Consider the following 21697-nt stretch of genomic DNA (forward strand, 5'->3'; position numbering starts at 1 on the left):
CAGCCAGGATGTGCTTTATGATTGGCACCAGGTCTGAAGGACTTGAGCAGAAGAAACAATCTGGGATTTTGAGCATATGTTTTTTACCTTAACCTATCCTTAACTGTTTGAGAAATCATGTCCTGACTGGTATTTAGACTGATTTGGCCTATACCTAATGTCTGTTTAAGAAGTACAGTTGATATGAAAAAAGTTGCACTACTTGAACATTCTATAATTTATATATTCAGTATTTTAAAAACTCCTACCGTTCATTCATTCATTCATTATCCATCCATCCATTCTTTCATTTATTTGTAGAACATTTACTGAGTACCTAATATGCACCAGGCACTGGTTTAGGTATGAGAAATACAGTGATAAGTGAAACAGATTCTTGCTTTCATGTAGATTACATTTCTTTCAAGATGTGCAGCTTCAGTTAAACATGTAGCAAATTTTAAAAACTAGTAGTCTTTGTTGCTTGCCTTGGGTCTTCTTTTAGATTTTGGTATTATATTAAATATTAAAGATGCACAAATTTTTATATTAGCAATTGCTGTGATAGAAGAGACATAAGTGTTTTATTACATTGTTTGTATAGTTAAATGAAGTTTTATGACATTATGGTTTTTAAAATACTAAATTTGAAATCAGAAGGCAGAAAATTCATATGAATGAATTGTTCTTTGTGATTTTGTATGTCTTATAATACCTTTTGTTTTTAAAGCAATGTAATTGCCCCTTGAATCGGTTTGAACTTATTGCAGAATAGCTTGGTACTTTAATATTTTTCCTTGTAAGATTATTGATAAAAATATAAAGTAGAGGAGACTTCTAAAAATTCTGAGAGTTTTAGATTTGACTTCGATTTTTAGGTGACATTTTGGTCATAATGTCATGGTTCTTGCTACATTATCATTCAAATTACTTCTATACCTTTAGAATGGATTTTGCCATCAGTAAACTGAAGAAAGCCGGTAATCAGACTGGACTCTATGTACTTCGATGCAGTCCTAAGGACTTTAATAAATATTTTCTGACTTTTGCTGTTGAGGTTAGTATGTCACACTAATTAATGGTAACATCTTTATTTAGTGCATATAATTTTCCTTTGGTAATATCTACCATATTTCCTTTTTAATACTCAGAATGATGGCTTTGGATATGATAACTAGCAATTAAGTAAACTTAATTTACTTCAGCCATTCTTCATAAACAAGATATAATTTCTAGGATTTATATTAAAAATTATTTGTAATATCTTACTGTCTTTTGGAATTTGTTTTTTTGATGTTTGGGTGTTACCAGTGTGTCAACTTTCATCAATTCTCTTGAAGTCTCTTTTTTCACAAAAATGCATATCTTTACCAAAACATGTAGAACTAAATAAGTCAGAAGTAAACTTTCCTTTTACAGATAATGGTTATAGGATTAGAGTGAAATAGGGTAATAACGAAGAAAGACATTATTGCACTTTTAACTAGTGGTTCTCCAATATTAAGAATAATGATCTACAATGTATGTTTTAAGTGTAAAACTGCAAGGAAATCTCACTGTTAATACAGATCATTTTGGATCTCAGCTAAGATTGTTTACTATCCAAAATTATCTAAAAAGATACTATCACTTATAAGGCAGTTTCATGGTATAAATCTTGAGGAACTTTGTAGCTGCTTACAAAATTTATCTTTTTAAAATTAGAGAATGTAAGGATTGGATTATTATTTTAATTTTTATAAAAAGCAATCATCTTATATTTAGCATATGTAAAGTGGATTAATTGTCCATAAATACAATACATAAAGTAGGTTGCTCCATGACTTTAACGTTGTAAATACTGATAATCTATCCTAATTTCACAATATCTTTACTGTCATATATGAGTCTATTATATTCAATTATCAAATCAAAATGCATATATTTTTTATATTTACTGTATTTGCCCAGCATAATAGGAGGGCTAAATATCAGGGAGTCTATGCTATAACCCTGCTTCAAGAAATTTATCTTTTGGAAAAACAAAAATAAAGTATACCAAAAAATACTAAATCGAGCATTGTTTATTACCCAGTATATCCAGTGTAAGCAAATATTGACAATAAGAGAAGGGATTACAATTATTAAGAAAGGTCCTTTGGAGTAGGAAGCACTTGAGACTGACGGGAGATAATGAGTCAATTTTATAAAAATGGTTCTAAGTCGGTTGAATATGTTTATAAGAAGCAGTTCAAAAAATAGATGGTTGAGCAAGTTCATAATAGAGCACATAAGACAAACATTGAAAAACTGAAAAATATTAAAATTGCCATATTAGACATCATTAACAAATACAGTAGAGGCACAATAGGTAGTCACCTTTGCCTATGGAATGGGGTCAGAGTTAGGGAGGACTTCACAGAAAAAGTGGAAATTGAACTGAGTTTTAAGGATTGAATAAAAAGTACATTGCTCAAAAGGAAAGGATGTGCATTCTGTAGACAGACAGCATGTACAGTTATCAAGGTATGAAACGGCATGTCATTTGCTTGAAAATTTTTAAGTCACCTAATGTAGCTAGAGCATGGGTTGTATGTTGAGAGTGGCAGGAGTTGAGGTTGGGGATGGAGGCAGAAGCCAGCTTATGGAAGGCCTTATATGCTAAAATAGTTTTAGACTTTATGTAAATGGTGGAAAGCTGTTAAGGATGGTATTATTATTGTTTATTATTATTGCTTTCTTCCTTGCCTTTCAATAAAATAACTCTTAAACCATTTCTGTAGGCTAGGCAGTTGTAATTAGATGTCTTTTTGAGGAACCAAACACCTCTCTCACCTTATGCTGGTATTCATGGTTCAAATGTCTAAATGTTCTTTTGGTTGTTTTGTGATTTCATTTTTGTTACAGTAATCACTATTATGTCCGTGGTGATTTTTCCTTCCCTCTCTTTATAATTAAACTTACATAGAGAGAAAACGTCATTGAATATAAGCACTGTTTGATTACAAAAAATGAAAATGGAGAATACAACCTCAGTGGTACTAAGAAGAACTTCAGTAATCTTAAAGATCTTTTGAATTGCTATCAGATGGAAACTGTTCGCTCAGACAGTATAATTTTCCAGTTTACTAAATGCTGTCCCCCAAAGCCAAAAGGTAAAATAGATTTCTAGTTATTTTTTAAATATTGGCCATGGATGGTGTATATGGTGGGAGATATTTTCAGCATGTTGATTTCAAAAGAAATAGGAAGAAGAAGCTCCAAAAACAAATTAATTTTTTCCTGATATGTTGTACAGGCATCCTCTAATAGAATTGTTCAGTTTGGTTTGTGTTTTCTAGAAGTGACTTAAAGTTTTGTAATTCTAAAATGTACTTAAAAAATAATAATTTCATGGTATCAATAAGTCACTTATTTATTGAACTGAAAGACCTCAGTACCAAATTCTCATATGTTATTCTAAGTAAAAATTTTCAGATTCTTTTAGAATTTTAATTTCTTTTAAATTATCTTTTAAAATAAAAATAGTAAGGTTGGAAATCCTTTGAAGTAACAGGCATATTAAAATTTTTATTAAAATTCCTGAAAAATTATACTAGTTAAGGAAGGGATTATAATTTTGAATATATAAAATAACTGGTTAGAGTACATCAAAGTTCAATGAATAAACTCCTAAAATAATTTTCTATGAAAGAAAAATGAACAATAAGAGGCTGTTAAGCATTTCTTGTATATAGAACACATTTTATTTTATTCCTTTGGAGCAATTTATATCCTCAGTGTGTTTTGATTTTATATATATTTTTTAATATAATATATATATAAATATATATATATATTTTTTTTCATTCATTCTGTCCTTTTTTTTTAAACAGATAAATCAAACCTTCTAGTCTTCAGAACCAATGGTATTTCTGATGTACCAACCTCACCAACATTACAGAGGCATAATAATGTGAACCAAATGGTGTTCCACAAAATCAGAAATGAAGATTTGATATTTGTAAGTCATTAGATGCTGATTATTGTCTTTTTAAAACAACAAGTGTTTTCTTCATTTTCTACCCCACATTACATTCATATGACATTTGGAACTATTTTATATAACCTATGTTATAAAAATTTTATAGCAGTTCACATATTTTTATTTCTTGTGAAAATGTGATACTGAACTTAAGTTAATTATTTTAAGAATGGAATTGTATTCTCTTTTCAGGAATTAAAAATTTTTTAATAAATTAAAAATTAAAAGTCTTCCTCTAATAAAGTATCTTAATTCTCAAGTTCTCAAGAAAGTAAGGGAAGTTCAAAGAAGGTACTGAAAACAAAGTAGTACATAAGAGCTGATGTTTGGCCACAGAACATTTTGGGGGATCAGGATTACCAGGACCCTCACGTAAATACATCCTCAGTGAAAAATATATGGATTGTGAAATATTCACCCGCTAGCAAAAAGAGAAGAGTGTTGTCTGTTTTAGTTGAGCTCTTGGTTATGAAAAAGTCTGTCCTGAGAATTTGTAATTATAAACTTCTGAGTTTAGGTTTCTTTATGTCACCTGCATGGTTTGAGAAACCCTAAGCCAATAAATTAAATTAAAATAACAAGTGGTACTCCCCTAGTAACACCCTGTGGTGGTTGGCAGAGCAAATATAAAATGTTTTGGAAGAATATACTCTTAATCTAGGATTAAGATTCCCAAGTTAAAATGGGAAGATTTTAACACCCAAGATTCCCACAGTTAAAATTACTCCAAACATGAGCTTTTAATTGAAAATTTTAAAACATACAGAGAAATAATCCTGGATTAAGCAAGAGTCAGAAGACCAACAAATATCAAATTATACTCCAAGAGCTTCCTATAACAGACCTTTCAGATAGAGATTATAAAATACATATATATATGTGTGTGTGTGTGTGTGTTTATATTTATATATATATATGTTTAAAAATAAAAAAGGAGTTGAAAACATGCGAAAAACCAAGACATCAAAACAGCCCAAAAAGATTTGGGGGGGAAAAGTATAGAAATGAAAAATATACTCATTGACATTAAAAAAATGAACAAATTAAAAAGCAGATTACTCATAGTTGAAGAGAGAACTAGTGAATTGAAAGTTAGATCTGAGGGCTTCCCTAAGGCTTCCCTGGTGGCGCAGTGGTTGAGAGTCCGCCTGCCAATGCAGGGGACACGGGTTCAAACCCTGGTTTGGGAGGATCCCACATGCCGTGGAGCAACTGGGCCCGTGAGCCACAACTACTGAGTCTGCGCGTCTGGAGCCTGTGCTCCACAACAAGAGAGGCCGCGATAGTGAGAGGCCCGTGCACCGCACTGAAGAGTGGCCCCCGCTTGCCACAACTGGAGAAAGCCCTCGCACAGAAACGAAGACCCAACACAGCAAAAATAAATTAATAAACTCCTACCCCCAACATCTTCTTTAAAAAAAAAGAAAGATCTGAAAATTATAAACGCAGACCCAACACAGCAAAAATAAATTAATAAACTCCTACCCCCAACATCTTCTTTAAAAAAAAAGAAAGATCTGAAAATTATTCCAAGGCAGCAGAGAGGGAGAAAAGAAATGGAAGTTATGAAACAGAACTTAAGGGACATGGAGAGTAGAATGAGAAAAAACAACTGATGTCTGAGTTCCTTAAGGAGACAATAGATAGAATTATCCAGAATTATAAAGATATGAATCCTTATGTGAGTAACAAGAAGCAGAGAGTTGCCAGGTAACCTGACTAATGTTACAAAACTAATAATAATAGACTGCAGGCAGCCCTGCTTCAGAGTGCAGGCTTTCAATAATTATTCTGTAAGGATATGCAAGAAGTACTAGTGGATTTTTTAAGACTGTTTGTCATTGAACATATTTCCTAATTCCCACTTCTTTCTCCATCTTTATTCATTCTTTCTTTCCATTTTTTCTGTTAAAGCATGAAAGCCTTGGCCAAGGAACTTTTACCAAAATTTTTAAAGGTGTAAGAAGAGAAGTAGGAGACTATGGTCAACTGCATGAAACAGAAGTTCTCTTAAAAGTTCTGGATAAAGCACATAGAAACTATTCAGAGGTTTGTATATTCCTTTTGTAGTTCATGTAATTTATGATATTTAAAGATATGCTCTCATATGTACACAACACATTCATGTATGCAGCTTTTCAAAATTGTAACTTTTAAAAGTATATATATCAAGGACCTTTCTGAGGATGTATCCTGGTGGGTCTAAAAAAATACGGAATTTTTTCATAATAACTAATTTCCACACTAAATATTAAGCATTGTGTTATGTGTATTATTACATCTTTGCATATACTAAAGCAGTGGTTTTTAAATTTGGCTCCCCAGAGCTTCATGGGTTCCACAGGTTTCCTCTATAATTTCATCTACTTAAAAAAAGTTTGAAAGGCAGTGTACGTGAGGAACACTCTAGGTGAAATGTTGTTACCTCTTGGCATCATCCAAAGATGCTAGCCAGCAGAAACCCAGCTGCCAGCTGCCAAAGTCCTTAGTATAGTAAGATATCACGAAACATGATGTAACAACATTTATGATACTTAAAATGCCTTAAAGGGTGTTAGTAGAAGATAATGTGAAACATAGAAGCCGAAGAGTTGTTCTAATCCAGAACACCAGAGTGTTGGTGATTGTGATCTTCAACAGCCATACCCAGAAGTTCAAGGCAAAGTTTAGTTGAGTTAGAGTGATGTTAATACCATGCCAGTCTCCTGACATAGTTGTTATACAGTATTCTATCTGCACAGCGATCATTCTTAATTCTTGAGGAAGTGTTACTTGAAGCTCCCATCCATTTACTGCAGTCCCACATCACTGTCTTTGGTGTCTGTCTCTGTTCGTACCTCTGTTCTCTATTCTAGGTGCTGTGGGTCTAAAGCCTGTTAATCTTGCATCATTCATGTTGCCCTGTACCACTATTGCTCTTTCACATTGCTGTCTGCTTGAACCAAGCTTACTCAAGGTTTTCCTGAGAATGAACTGTAACATCAAGGTTGATGGCAGTTGTAAGTCCATCTGAAGGGACCCAAGCACATTGTAACCTTATCTGTAGTCCTGCTAAGAATAGGAGAAAGTGCATTTCTCTTATGGCAGAGAGAATCTTTCTGAACTATGAATGTTTTTAGACACAAAAAATAATTCTTTTGCATCTTTTGTATATTTTTCTTTTCATTAGTCTTTCTTTGAAGCAGCAAGCATGATGAGCCAGCTTTCTCACAAACATCTGGTTTTAAATTATGGAGTATGTGTCTGTGGAGAGGAGAGTAAGTAAAACGACTGGCTTCCTTCTGTTAATGTTATGCCTTTCTCAGAACATCCATTTTTATTTATATAAAAAATTCAATTTCAGGATCATAGATATCAATATAAACTATAATTTAACAGGAATTAAATATTGTTGAAACCAAAAACACTGTGGAACTGTTCAGTTGTATCTTCTTAAAAAGGAAACCAATGAATGAAATTAAAATTCAGTAAACAGTTTAATATGGCTTATGTTAAAATGCCAGAACAGTAGAGTATTATAGTAAACAAAAACAACCTTTTCTGTTAACCATAGCAATACAGATTATGGCTGGTTCAAATAACATTGTAATAACTGGCCATTTCAGTACATTGTAATAACTGGCCATTTCTCTTTGAAATTATTAAGACAAAGCATATAAATGTTAGATTGAATTGTAATGGAACTGACTGAAATGATTGGATGTTGATACAGATATAATTTATGGCTAACTTTAAACTGTCCATAAAAACTCTCAAAAGTTTACATTCAGAAATTACTTATGTAATTAATTTCCCATTTTCCATTAGTAATGTAGATTAAATATGCTTCCATACTTATATAACATTTTTTCATGTTTTTGAAAATTGATAGTCTTTTCAGAGGCAGTGGTTTTCAAATCTGTTCTGTAGAGGTATCTCAGGGGACTGATGAATTGGGAGTAAATCTAAATGCAGAGTGGAGAGTTCTGCCCCTCACCGCCAACTAAAGTGGTTCTGTATTTCTCTTTTTTATTTATCAGTGTTTCCCGTAATTTTTCATTTAGGGGAAAAAAAGAATATACTTTTTTACAAAGTTTGAAAACAATGTTTTAGAACAAATAATCCCAGATCTTACATTTGCTTTTATACTTATTTCATTGATTCTGTGATACATTTTTTTCACATTAAAAATATCTGAAATTAGGAAATGTGATATAATTGATGGCATTTCATAATTTAATTGGCAATTTTTTAAATTTTATGACACATAATAATGGGACATATGACAGTCAGTGGTATCTCTGAAATATAGTAGGTCTTACATGCCACATAAAAAAGTTTTACTAAGCTCTTGCTCATTGTAACTCTTAGATCTTTTTTTTTGACACTTGCCCTGATGTAAATTTCCCTGCAGTCAGTTCTTTATTATTGACATGTTGACTGTTCTCCAAATTAACTATAGGCAGCGAAACTTTCATAAAATTTGTTTTAGTTACCCAGCAAGGTCCAAAGGTAATTTTGTCACCAAAAGTTGTTGTATATCATATGAAAACTAATTTTAATATTAAATGAAGCAGAATCACAATTTGGGATTTGATCTACATACATCTACATATTATTATACATAATGTACAATTATATGTAATATTGTGTTTATATGTAATTGTTTAGACTTCACCTCTTGCTGTGTGAATAAACTAAAACCCCAGTATACATTTTATATAGCTGTTAACCTTTCTTTAAATTAGTGAATTTTACGTAGTTTAATCTCTTTACCTATAATACCACATATAACTGTAAATATAATTATAAAAGTTTAAAATTATATATATTTTACTGTATTGTACTTGAGCCTTATTATTATCATTATATTTTAATGCAGATATTCTGGTTCAGGAGTTTGTAAAATTTGGATCACTAGATATATATCTGAAAAAGAATAAAAATTCTATAAATATATTATGGAAACTTGAAGTGGCTAAACAGCTGGCATGGGCCATGCATTTTCTAGTAAGTAATTAGTATATTCTTTTGTCAACTTACTGTTTTAGATTATGAAGCAGTGTGAAAGGATCTTGACCTGGGACCAAGATATAAATCTGTAAATGGATGTTGAGTCATTTAAAATAGTCTGTGTTAGTTGATGAAAGGGATTATTTTAGGCATATATTTATGTGAAATCAATTTTGAAAGAAATAGTTTTGTCATCCCATCCATCTCTTAGAACTGCTGATGGACAGTCTGTAGTTTGTGTATCTTGGCTTCAGAGAATTTAACCAAAAATTATCAAAAAAATGTTGTGCTAACTATGAATAGCAAAAAATCCCTGCAGAAAATACCTTGTTATGGTATTTGTGGGTAATTGGACATTATGTCCATTGAGAAAGCAGTTTTGCCAGAGAAGCAGAATACCAGAGGGCCAGCTAGTGATCAGATCCTTAAGAATGCACCTACTGAGCAGAAACAATATTTCTTGCTGTTAACTACCACCTACAAATATATACTATTTAAAATCTCAGCTTAATAAAGTGAACTGGCATTAAGTAGTTTTAAAAAGTATTCGTGGGACTTCCCTGGCGGTGCAGTGGTTGAGAATCCGCCTGCCAGTGCAGGGAACACGGGTTCGATCCCTGGTCCAGGAAGATCCCACATACCCTGCAGAGCAACTAAGCCCGTGCCACACAACTACTGAGCCTGTGCTCTAGAGCCCGCGAGCTACAACTACTGAGCCCGCGAGCCACAACTACTGAGCCCACGTGCCACAACTACTGAAGCCTGTGAGCCTAGAGCCTGTGCTCTGCAACAAGGGAAGCCACTGCAATGAAAAGGCCACTCATTGCAATGAAGAGTAGCCCCCGCTCACCACAACTAGAGAAAAGCCTGCGCGCAGCAACAAACACCCAACGCAGCCAAAAAGAAATAATAAATAAATAAATAAATAAATACATTTTTTAAAAAAGTATTTGTTTCTTCGTGGGTATAGAGCATTGTTTCACTTAAAATGTAAAACACAAAGCATGGTGATTCCATAAAATTTCCTTTTATTTTCTCAAAGTGTGCCTCCAATTAATGTTTATTAATACTGTTTTCTTATTTTTATTTTTTAAATCCATTTTGGGGTCTTGGACATATTAAGTGCTCATATTAGTTGTGGATTAATATTTGAATGTATATGCATTTAACTTTAATAGGAAGAAAAAACCCTTATTCATGGGAATGTGTGCACCAAAAATATTCTTCTTATCAGAGAAGAAGACAGGAAGACAGGAAATCCTCCTTTCATCAAACTTAGTGATCCTGGCATTAGTATTACAGTTTTGCCAAAGGACAGTAAGTTCTACAGGGATCGAATTTAACCTTATTAAGCTTTGCTTGGAAAGAGGCATAAAGATCAGGCTGTTAATTTTTCTCAAATTCTATTTTATTGACATGTTCTTGATTAATTATAAAATTTAGTTACCATGTTTAGCAATCTAAATTAAGTTATAGTTACATCCTAGTCTCTGTTTCTCCTTTCTTATAAGCATGTTTCTATGTACTGTAAGATGATTTTTTTAACAGTGTTAATCCCTAATTATATATGGAATATCGGATTTTATCCAGTTTTATTGTGAAATTTTAAAATATCATTCTTTGAGCCACAAGTAAATTTTTCTAAATTTTTCTTCCCTTTAGTCATTAAATAAAAATTTGAGAAGATATATTATCTAGTTTGAATTTTTTATTTAGTTTAATTATTCAGCTAATTATGACTTCTTAAAACTTTTGTGTTGATAACCTTCTCCTTAACACAATTAATTAAAGTAAAAATTTCAGTCAGATAGTTGAGAGGCATTTTTTTGATCCACACAGTGTTTTAATTGTATTTCATTACATTAGCTAATTTCTCTAATTGAATGTCTAAACTTAGAATCCAGATTTGTCAGCTTTTGTACACTGATGCATGGTTTCCTATTTCGGCCAATAGTACTTAAACTTGGTGCCTTTATATGAAGTGAAGACAGAGACTGTAGGGCAGAAAATGTTATAGGATCTTAGTTAGATCTGATACTCAGGGGGACTTTACCCTTTGGAGTGGGATGTGAAGAAAGAGAATATATATTCATATGGTGAAGGAGAAAGGACTCTGTACTCTTTAAATCTCTTAATTATACAGCAAGAATGATTAATTATTAACATGTAAGAATTGTTTAATTGTGGGAACACTTTAACCATACTTTGTTCCTATCATTTGAAAGTTCTGCAGGAGAGAATACCATGGGTACCACCTGAATGCATTGAAAATCCTAAAAATCTAAATCTGGCAACAGACAAATGGAGTTTTGGTACCACTTTGTGGGAAATCTGCAGTGGAGGAGATAAGCCCCTGAGTGCTTTGGATTCTCAAAGAGTAAGTTCATGTAAACGGTCAAGTTGGAATTACCTTGTGATCCCTGATATTTTTTGTACATGATTTGATATTCTTTAGCCCATTTTATGTTAAAAAGGTTGATATGGCATTTATAATTTATTATCAACATGTGGTTCTTTAATTATAGAAACTACAGTTTTATGAAAATAGGCACCAGCTTCCTGCACCAAAGTGGACAGAATTAGCAAATCTTATTAATAATTGTATGGATTACGAACCAGATTTTAGACCTTCTTTCAGAGCCATCATACGAGATCTTAATAGTTTGTTTACTCCAGGTATGTATTGATGGAGCAATCTTAATGAGTCTCCAGCTATCTTTCTATCTTTGTTATACTTAATAAATCCTTACTAATTTTGTAATGCCCTCTGGAAAGTTCCCTGATATCTTTTCGACCCTCTTAATTTCTTACGTTCATTTGACTTTTCCTACTTTATACATTTTCTGGTCTCATTGATTGTGAAGTATTTCCATTTTTAAAAACGGCTTTTTCCCTTTTAATAACCTCATTTTAGTTTGCCAGTTAATGAGTAGTAAACTATAGAAGTTTATTTGACTTTTTAAAAACAATTGTTTTTTTTAACTAGTTCTCATATATTCTGTAATTGATTAATTTTGTAAACATGAAGTAAATTTGTTTTTGTCCTCTCCTCCTTTAAAATACATAGCTAAATATACATGTGTCTGACCTATAAGTATTTCCTGTTCCAATACTATTTGCTGTTCTCACCACAAAAATCGGCATATAATCTTACTTTATAACTATTAAAACTACCTATTTTGGAAAATATTCATTTATCCTTTGCAAAAATCTACTGAAAACATGTTAGATTATGGGTTATAATTCAAGGCTTCCATTAACATAACCAAAACTATTAGAGTTGCCCTGTATCGATTTGTATTTAGTATTTCTAACTCATTCTGATTATTTTGGTCAGCTTGAATATGTATTATTTTAACCTAGAGAATGGATTTGCCAGGTTATGGTAGAAATATTCTTTATTTCTCCAGATTACGAACTATTAACAGAAAATGACATGTTACCTAATATGAGAATAGGTGCCCTAGGGTTTTCTGGTGCTTTTGAAGACCGAGACCCTACGCAATTTGAAGAGAGACACTTGAAATTTCTACAGCAACTTGGCAAGGTAAGATGTCAGAAGGTTTTTAAATAGTTGAAATATAATCGTAAAACATTTTATTTAGGGGAAAAAAAGGCTTAAGAGATTCTCTAAAGTTCACTTTCCACAAAATTTTAAAGACTGTTTGTATAACCAACAAGGATCTACTCTATACCACAGGGAACTCTGCTCAATATTATATAACAACCTAAATGGGAAAATAATTTGAAAAAGAATAGATACATGTATGTGTATAACTGAATCACTTTGCTCTACACCTGAAACTAACAAACATTGTTAATCAACTATACTCCAATATAAAAGAAAAAGTTTTTTAAAAAGTGTAGAAAAAAGGTTTAGTTGTCAGATATTGAAGAAATGCTGTGTTAAATAAACAGCTGTCTTTACTGAAGAACTTCTCAGAACCTTTAACGTGTACTGTGCATTGAACATTTTCAAGAGATGGATAAATTAGGCAGTATTTTCCTCAATTAATTTGACCATGAGACTTTTTCTTGGTAGAGGGCACTTTGGTTATGAGATACAGAAAGGAACAATTAATTAAGCCTTTCCACCCATGTCCTTTTTCAGTCTTCTCAGAGAGAAGTAATTAATCTGCTTGTTCAGAGTCTAGATGTTGACTGGACCATGTTTACTAGCAGACAGTCTCTCCCTGCTGAAAGGTCACACAGTCATGCATAGCCTACATATTTTAAGTAAGACCAAGAAAACCTTAGTTTTTAGCAGGTCCAATCATAGTGGTAAAGCCCTCTTTCTTCCTCTAAGCTTGCTAGTATAGGGTTCTGTACCATGTAGCTTTATGAACTGGATTTTGGCTTGGATGTATTATGAAGGCCTCACTTAGGTATTGAATATAAACTAAATGTTCTGATCAGCTTTACCAGAGCTAAACATTGGGGGTTACATTATGTATTGGCTTAGTTATATTAATACTTTGCTGTCATTCCTGGCTTGTAAAATAGTCTCGGGAATGTTTCAAAGTATGTAGCAATGACAAAAAAAAAAGTATGTATTTGGGTGTATTAGTTATCTATTGCTGTGCAACAGATTACCCTAAAACGTAACAGCTGAAAACAAAAAAGCATTTATTATCACACAGGTTAGGCGAGTCAGGAATCTGGGAGTAACTTAGCTGGGTGGTTATAGCTCAGGGTCTCTCACTAGACTGTAATCAAGGTGTCAGCCAGGTCTTGCAGTCTCCTCTGAAGGCTTGACTAGGGGAAGGCTTACTTCCAAGCTTACCACATGGCTATTGACAAGGCCTCAGAATATCTGCTTCCAAGCTCACTTACACAGCCCTCTCCACAGGCTGCCTCACAACACGGGAGCTGAGAGCAAATACCCAAGATCGAAGCCATTGTCTTTTTATATCCTAATCTCAGGAGTGGCATCTTATCACTCCTGCCATATTCTGTTCATTAAAAATGAGTTAATGGGGCTTCCCTGGTGGCGCAGTGGTTGAGAGTCCGCCTGCCAATGCAGGGGACACGGGTTTGTGCCCCGGTCCGGGAAGATCCCACATGCCGTGGAGCAGCTGGGCCCGTGAGCCATGGCCGCTGAGCCTGCACGTCCGGAGCCTGTGCTCCGCAACGGGAGAGGCCACAACAGAGAGAGGCCTGCGTACCGCAAAAAAAAAAAAAAAGGAAAAAAAAAAAAAAAAAAAAAAAAAAAGAGTTAATAAATCCAGCCTACACTCAAGGGGAGGGGATTTTAAAAGAGCTTGAATGTCAGAATGTAGAGAACATTGGGAGATAATCACAGAAGCTGCCAACCACACAGGCTGACCTTGGCTTAAACAGCAGACATTTACTTCTCATAATTCTAGAAGCTGAAAAGTCTAAGATCAAGGTTCCAGTAGGGTTCAGTTTCTGGTGAGGGCTCTTTTCTTGGCTTGCACATGACCACCTTCTAACTGTGTCCTTATATGGCAGAGAGAACTGGTGTCTCTTCCTCTTCTAATAAAGGCACCAGCCCTATTGGATGAAGGACTCACCCTTATGACCTTATTTAATCTTTATCACCTCTTCACAGGCTTTATCTCCAAATACACTCACATTCAGGGTTAGGGCTTTATCATATGAATTTGGGGGGATGGGCATGGACATTCAGTCTGTAACAGACCCTTATTCCATATAGCTCACTGACAGTGACATCAAAGGCTATATTGTGAAGAAGAAAAGTTCTTCCAGGAAGTCAGTGATAGAAATTTAGGAATTCCCTGGCATGTCCCTTGGCTTACCTTAAAAATTAATGTTTATGATTTGTTTAAATGCTTTTTTGAAGTTTTTATATTTCAGCCTGTAATTCCTTTTGAAGAAATTAAATATTTAAGTTTACTACTCACCTATTGAAATATTATCTCCTTTTCTTGTTCTGAAAGTTGTTTAATGTGAGTTTCGAGATACATCTTCTAGCTGCTGCAAATTGCCTGTATAATCAGAATTTATTAGTACTTTTTCTAGAAAACTTGAGATTTCTATCTTAATGTGATGTATTGTTTAGGGTAATTTTGGGAGTGTGGAGATGTGCCGGTATGACCCTCTACAAGACAACACTGGAGAGGTGGTGGCTGTGAAGAAGCTCCAGCACAGTACTGAAGAGCACCTCAGAGACTTTGAAAGGGAAATTGAAATCCTTAAATCATTGCAACATGACAACATTGTAAAGTACAAGGGAGTGTGCTACAGTGCTGGTATGTTGCCCATTGATACCTTTTTTGAACTCAGGGTATGTCTTTGACATCCTGGGTAATATTGTAGAAACATATAATGCCTCCAGATCTGGACTTAAAATATTCCAGTGCCCAGAGAAAGAAGCATTCTGTATGACTGGAGATTGTACTTCGTGTTGGTGGGCTGTAACTACAGGAAGTCCTTGACTACTTGATTGATCATTCTTGTCACTGAGGATGGTGGTTACCATTCTTGCTTAAACTTACCAAGGAAATGGCATTTTTAAAGAAAGAAATTTTCTGTGAAAATATTTTTTTAAATTAGATGCTTTTTATTCACTATAGATGAGGAGAAAGGAAGTTTTCTCATCAGCTTATTTTGGTTTGCATAATGGGTTACAGAAGATTAAAACATAACAATTTTTAAACCTTCTATTCAAATCTTTTTGATTCAAAAAGTCATTGTTCTTAACTACTACATCACCTTTAATTTTATAATCAGGTTTTGTCATCTTAGACTCAGATTTTTTTTTTTTAATAATAACTCCAGGACTTCCCTGATGGCGCAGTGGTTGAGAATCCACCTGCCAGTGCAGGGGACGTGGGTTCGATACCTGGTCCAGGATTATCCCACATGCTGCAGAGCACCTAAACCCATTCACCACAACTACTGAGCCTGCGCTCTAGAGTCCGTGAGCCACAACTACTGAGCCCACGCGCCACAAGTACTGAAGCCCGCATGCCTAAAGCCCGTGCTCCGCAACAAGAGAAGCCACCGCAGTGAGAAGCCCATGCACTGCAACGAAGAGTAGCCCCTGCTCGCTGCAACTAGAGAAAGCCCCCACGCAGCAATGAAGACCCAACGCAGCCAAAAAAAAAAAAAAAAAAACTCCAGCTATGCTTTATTACTATTATTATTATTATTATTATTTTTTAGGTTGCACTGGGTGTTAGTTGCAGCTCCAGGGCTCCTTAGTTGTGGCACGCAGGCTCCTTAATTGTGGCATGCTAACTCTTAGTTGCAGGATGCATATGGGATCTAGTTCCCTGACCAGGGATCAAACCCGGGCCCCCTGCATTGGGAGTGTGGAATCTTATCCAGTGCACCACAAGGGAAGTCCCTTAGACTCAGATTTTATATATCTTTAAGTCATTTTTATACAGTTGTTTTCTAATAGTTCATCAGTAAAGTATAGCAGAGTAAAACGTTATGTTCTCATTTGTGTGTTAATAGGCCGGCGTAATCTAAGATTAATTATGGAATATTTACCATATGGAAGTTTACGAGACTATCTCCAAAAACATAAAGAACGGATAGATCATAAAAAACTTCTTCAGTACACATCTCAAATATGCAAGGTACCTAATATCCTGGCTGTTTGTTGTAGATAAAGAGAATATGTTGAAGTAATTATTAAGAAATCCTCTAAGGTTTTTCTTAGATAATTAAGGGAGTAGAAAGATACAAGACTATTTAAATGTTTATGTTTATAAAGCTAGCTGAAAGAAAAATGTTATTTTATTCATAGGGTATGGAGTATCTTGGTACAAAAAGGTATATCCACAGGGATCTGGCAACAAGGAATATATTGGTGGAGAATGAAAACAGAGTTAAAATAGGAGATTTTGGCTTAACTAAAGTGTTGCCACAAGGCAAAGAATACTACAAAGTGAAAGAACCTGGTGAAAGTCCAATATTCTGGTGAGTATATTTTAGTACAGTAAAATGAAGTTTTGGAGCACAAACTTCAAACTTTATTTTTACTATTAATAGTTTGTCATTTATATATTTATAGTAATAATCAATGAAGTTATTTCCTATGTTTTCCTCTGGGAATTTTATGGTTTTAGGTCATACATTCAAGTCTTTAATCTGAGTTAATTTTTGTATGTGGTGTAAAATAGTGGTCTGATTTCATTCTTTTGCACGTGTCTGTCCAGTTTTCCCAACACCATTTATTGAAGAGACTGTCCTTTCTCCATTGTATGTTCTTTGCTCCTTTATTATAATTTAATTGTCCATATATGTATGGATTTATTTCTGGGCTCTCAATTCTGTTTGGTTGATCTGGATGTCTGTTTTTATGCCAGTACCAACCTGTTTTGATCACTGTGGCTTTGTAGCATATCTTGAAATCAGGGAGCATGCTACCTCCAGGTTTGTTCTTCTTTCTCAAGGTTGTTCCCTTTCTCAAGGGATCTTTTGTGGTTTCATACAAATTTTAGAATTTGTTCTAGTTCTGTGAAATATGTCATTGGAATTTTGATAAGAATTGCATTAAATCTGTAGATTGCTTTGGGTAGTATGGACATTTTAACAATATTAAGTCTTCCAATACATGAGCATGGACTGTCTTCCCATTTAATTGTGCCTTCTTTGATTTCTTTTATCAGTGTCTTAAACAGTTTTCACTGTACAGGTCATTCACCTCCTTGGTTGAATTTATTCCTAGATATTTTATTCTTTTTGATACAGTGGTAAATGGGATCGCTTTAATTTCTCTTTCTGTTAGTTTGCTATTAGTGTATAGAAATGTCACTGGCTTGTGTATATTGATTTTTTTTTTGTATCCTGTGACTTTACTGAATTTATTAGTTCTAACCGTTGTTTTTTTTTTTTTTTTTCGTGGAGTCTTTAGGGTTTTCTCTATATGGTATAATGTCATCTGCAAATAGTGACAGTTTTACTTCCTCCTTTCCAATTTGGATGCCTTTCTTTTCTTTAATTGCTGTGACTAGAATTTCCAATACTGTGTTGAATAAAAGTGGTGAGAGTGGGCATCCTTGTCTTGTTCCTGATCTTAGAGGAAAGGCTTTCAGGTTTTCATTGTTGAGTATGATGTTAACTGTGGGTTTGTCATATATGGCCTTTATTATGTTGAGGTAGGTTCCCTCTATACCCACTTTGTTGAGAGTTTTTATCATAAATGGATGTTAGAATTTTATCAGTTGCTTTTTCTGCATCTGTTGAGACAGTCATATGGTATTTATCCTTCATTTTGTTCACGCAGATGTTGAACCATTCTTACAGCCCTGGAATAAATCCCACTTGATCATGGGATATGATCCTTTTGATGTATTGTTGAATTCAGTTTGCTAATATTTTGTTGAGGATTTTTGCATCTATGTTCATCCAGGTATTGGCCTGTAATTTTTTTTTTTGCTGTGTCCTTGTCTGGTTTTGGTATTAGGGTAATGTTGGCCTCATAACATGTTTAGATGTGTTCCCTCCTCTTCAGTTTTTTGGAAGAATTGAGAAGGAAAAGTATTGAATCTTACTTGAATGTTTGGAAGAATTCATCAGTGAAGCTGTCTGTTTCCTGGACTTGCGTTTGTTGGGAGTTTTTTGATTACTGACTCAGTCTCCTTACTATTCAGGACTATTCAGGCTTTCTATTTGTTTCTTCACTATTCAGTCCTGGTAGATTATATGTTTCTAGGAATTTGTCTGTTCTTTCTAGGTTGTCCACTTTGTTGGCATATAATTGTTTGTAGTATTCTCTTATTATCCTTTGTATTTCTGTGGTATCAGTTGTGACTTGTCCTCTTTCGTTTCTAATTTTATTTATTTGAGCCCTTTCCTTTTTTTTCTTGGTTAGTCTAGCTAAAGGCTTCTTGATTTGTTTATCTTCTCAGAGAACCAGCTCTTGGTTTTATTGACCTGTTCTATTCTGTTGTCTTTTTAGTGTCTATTTCTGCCCTCATCTTATTATTTCCTTCCTTCTACTACCTTTGGGCTTTGGTCTTTTTCTAGTTCCTTTAGGTGCAAATTCATGTTGTTTATTTGAGACTTTGTTTCTTGAGGTAGGCCTGTATTTCTATGAACTTCCTTCCTAGAACCACTTTTGCTGCATTCCATAGATTTTGGTGTGCTTTATTTTTGTTTTTATTTGTCCCTAGGCTTTTTTTCTTTTTTCTTCTTTGATTTCTTCATTGACCCATTAGCTATGTAGTCGCATGTTGTTTAATCTTCATGTTTTTGTGGTTTTCCAATTTTCTTATGTGATTCCTAGTTTCATACCATTATGGTTGGAAAACATGCTTGATATGATTTCAGTCTTCTTGAATTACTGGGACATGTTGTGGGCTAACATGTGATCTATCCTGGAGAATGTTCCATGTGCATCTTAGAAGAATGTGTATTCTGCTGCTTCTGGATAGAGTATTCTGAACATATCTGTGAACTCCATCTTATCTAATGTGTCATTTAAGGCCAGATGTTTCCTTTTTGATTGCTGTTTTTGTGAATGATCTATCCATTGCTGTAAGCAGGGTGTTAAAATCCCCTACTGTTATTATATTGCTTTTAATTTCTCCCTTTAGGGCCAATAATATTTGCTTTATATATTTTGGTTCTCCTATGTAGTGTGCATATATATTTATAAATGTTTTATCTTCTTGCTGGATTGACCCCTTTATCATTGTATAATGCCTTTCTTTGTCTTTTATTACAGTCTTTGTTTTAAAGTCTGTTTTATCTGCTGTGAGTATAGCTACACCAGCTTTCTTTTCATTACTTTTTCCTCACATCCAGTCTGTGTGTGTCTTTACTTCTGAAATAAATCTCTACTAGGCAGCATATAGATGGGTCTTTTTTTTTTTTTAATCTATTCAGCCACTGTATGTCTTTATATTGGCTAATTTAGTCCATTTACATTTAAAGTAATTGATAGGTATGTACTTATTGCCATTTTGTTTATTGTTTTCTGGCTGTTTTTATAGTTCCTCTCTGTTCCTTTCTTCTTTCTGTCTTCCCATGTGGTTTGCTGGATTTTTTTAGTATTATGTTTAGATTCCATTCTCATTTTCTTTTCTGTGTGTACTGTAAGATTTTTCTTTGTGGTTACTGTGGTGTTCACATATAACATTGTATGTGTATAGCAGTGTCTTCTAAGTTGATAACAACTTAAAATGTAAAGCAAAGCTTTACATTTTTACTCTCCCCCCGCCACATTTTATATCTTTGATGATGCCTTTTGCATATTCTTACTTTATGCTTCCTTTAAGTAATTACTGTAATTTGAGTTAACTTTACTACTTTTGTCTTCATACTTGCTTTATAAGTTACTGAGCCACTACCTTTACTATATGTTTTCCATTGAGATTTTTACTTTCATGTATTTTCTTATTATTAATTAGTGCCATTTCTTTTTTAGCCTAGAGAAGTCCCTTTAACATTTCTTGTAAAGCCAGTTTAGTGGTGATGAAATCCTTTAGCTTTTGCTTATTTGTAAAACTCTTCATCTCTTCTTCATTTCTGATTGATAATCTTGACTGGTAGAATTGGTAGAGAATTCTTGGTTGGAAATTTTTTCCTTTCAGCATTTTGAATAGGTCATCCACTTCTCTCTGGCTGATAAAGTTTCTGCTGAAAAATCTGCTGATTTGGGGATTTCCCTTGTACTTAATAGGTAGTGTTTTGGGGGTTTGGGGGGCTTTTTGTTTGTTCATTTTTGCTGCTTTTAAGATTCTTTATCCTTAACTTTTACCATCTTAATTGTAATGTGTCTTGGTATGGTTCTCTCTCGGTTCATCTTATTTGGAACTTTCTGAAATTCTTAGACCCAGAATGTCTGCTTCCTTCCCCAGATTAGGGAAGTTTTCATCCATTATTTCTTCAAAATTTTCTGACCTTTTCTCTCTTTCTCTTTTCCTCTGGGACCCCTATAACGTGAATGCTGTTCTGCTTAATGTTGTTCCAGAAGTCCCTTAAGGTATATTCACTTTTCTAAATTCTTTTTTCATTTTGCAACTGTGTCTGGGTGATTTCTATTTGTTTCATCTTCCAGCTTGCTGATTCGTTCTTCTGCTTCATCAAGTCTTCTGTTGAAACCCTCAAGTGTACTTTTCAGTTTAGTTATAACTTCTGTTTAGTACTTTCTTGTATTTTCTACCTCTTTGTTGAAGTTCTTGCTGTGTTTATCCATTCTTCTTCTGAGTTCAGTGAACATTTTTATGACCATTGCTTTGAACTCTTTGTTGAGTGAGTTGCTTAGCTCCATTTCGTTAATGTCTTTTTCTGGCCATTTGTCTTTTTCTTTGGTTTGGAACATATTCCTCTGCCTTCTTATGTTGCATAACTTTCTGTATTTGTCTAAATTCATTAGGTGAAACAGCTACCTCTTCCAGTCTTGTTCTTGTGTAGGAGATAATCCATAGGGCCCAGAAGCACAATCTCCCTGGCCACCAGACCCAGGCACTCACGGGTGTTCTTCATGTGGACTGTGCACACCTACAAGCTGTGGTAGGGCTGCTGCTATGATGCGGGATGTGTGGGATTTGGGGTGCTCACCTGCTGGTTGTAGTGAGCTGTTGCATAGTGTGGACTGGGTTTGGGGCACTTGCTCATCCCAGTTATGGTGCAGCTGCTGTGTGGGGAGGGTAGGGTATTGTGTGTTTGTCCAGCCCAATTGTGGTGTGACATCTGCACTGGGTAGGCAGGGCACTCAAGGTGTTCGCTTTGGCTCAGTTGTGGTTCAGGGTGGGGAGGAGCACACCCACTGGTGCTAGG

General features: G+C 34.3%; 1 protein-coding gene across 6 annotated transcripts in view; it reads left to right on the top strand.

Moving 5' to 3' along the window:
• JAK2 (Janus kinase 2) overlaps positions 1-21697 on the top strand; it is a 168274-nt gene that overhangs the window by 119690 nt on the left and 26887 nt on the right. For all 6 annotated transcript variants that reach the window (XM_024126771.3, XM_024126773.3, XM_055087198.1 and 3 more), the window contains 13 exons: positions 925-1036; positions 2927-3113; positions 3834-3961; positions 5897-6031; positions 7152-7239; positions 8844-8971; positions 10153-10291; positions 11200-11351; positions 11500-11650; positions 12385-12521; positions 15018-15207; positions 16421-16545; positions 16716-16888. In XM_024126771.3, coding sequence (XP_023982539.1) covers positions 925-1036; positions 2927-3113; positions 3834-3961; positions 5897-6031; positions 7152-7239; positions 8844-8971; positions 10153-10291; positions 11200-11351; positions 11500-11650; positions 12385-12521; positions 15018-15207; positions 16421-16545; positions 16716-16888 — 1845 coding nt within the window. The remainder of the gene's footprint in view (positions 1-924; positions 1037-2926; positions 3114-3833; positions 3962-5896; positions 6032-7151; positions 7240-8843; positions 8972-10152; positions 10292-11199; positions 11352-11499; positions 11651-12384; positions 12522-15017; positions 15208-16420; positions 16546-16715; positions 16889-21697) is intronic.

The sequence above is a fragment of the Physeter macrocephalus genome, chromosome 9 (genome assembly GCF_002837175.3).
Source record: "Physeter macrocephalus isolate SW-GA chromosome 9, ASM283717v5, whole genome shotgun sequence".
Classification (NCBI taxonomy): domain Eukaryota; kingdom Metazoa; phylum Chordata; class Mammalia; order Artiodactyla; family Physeteridae; genus Physeter; species Physeter macrocephalus.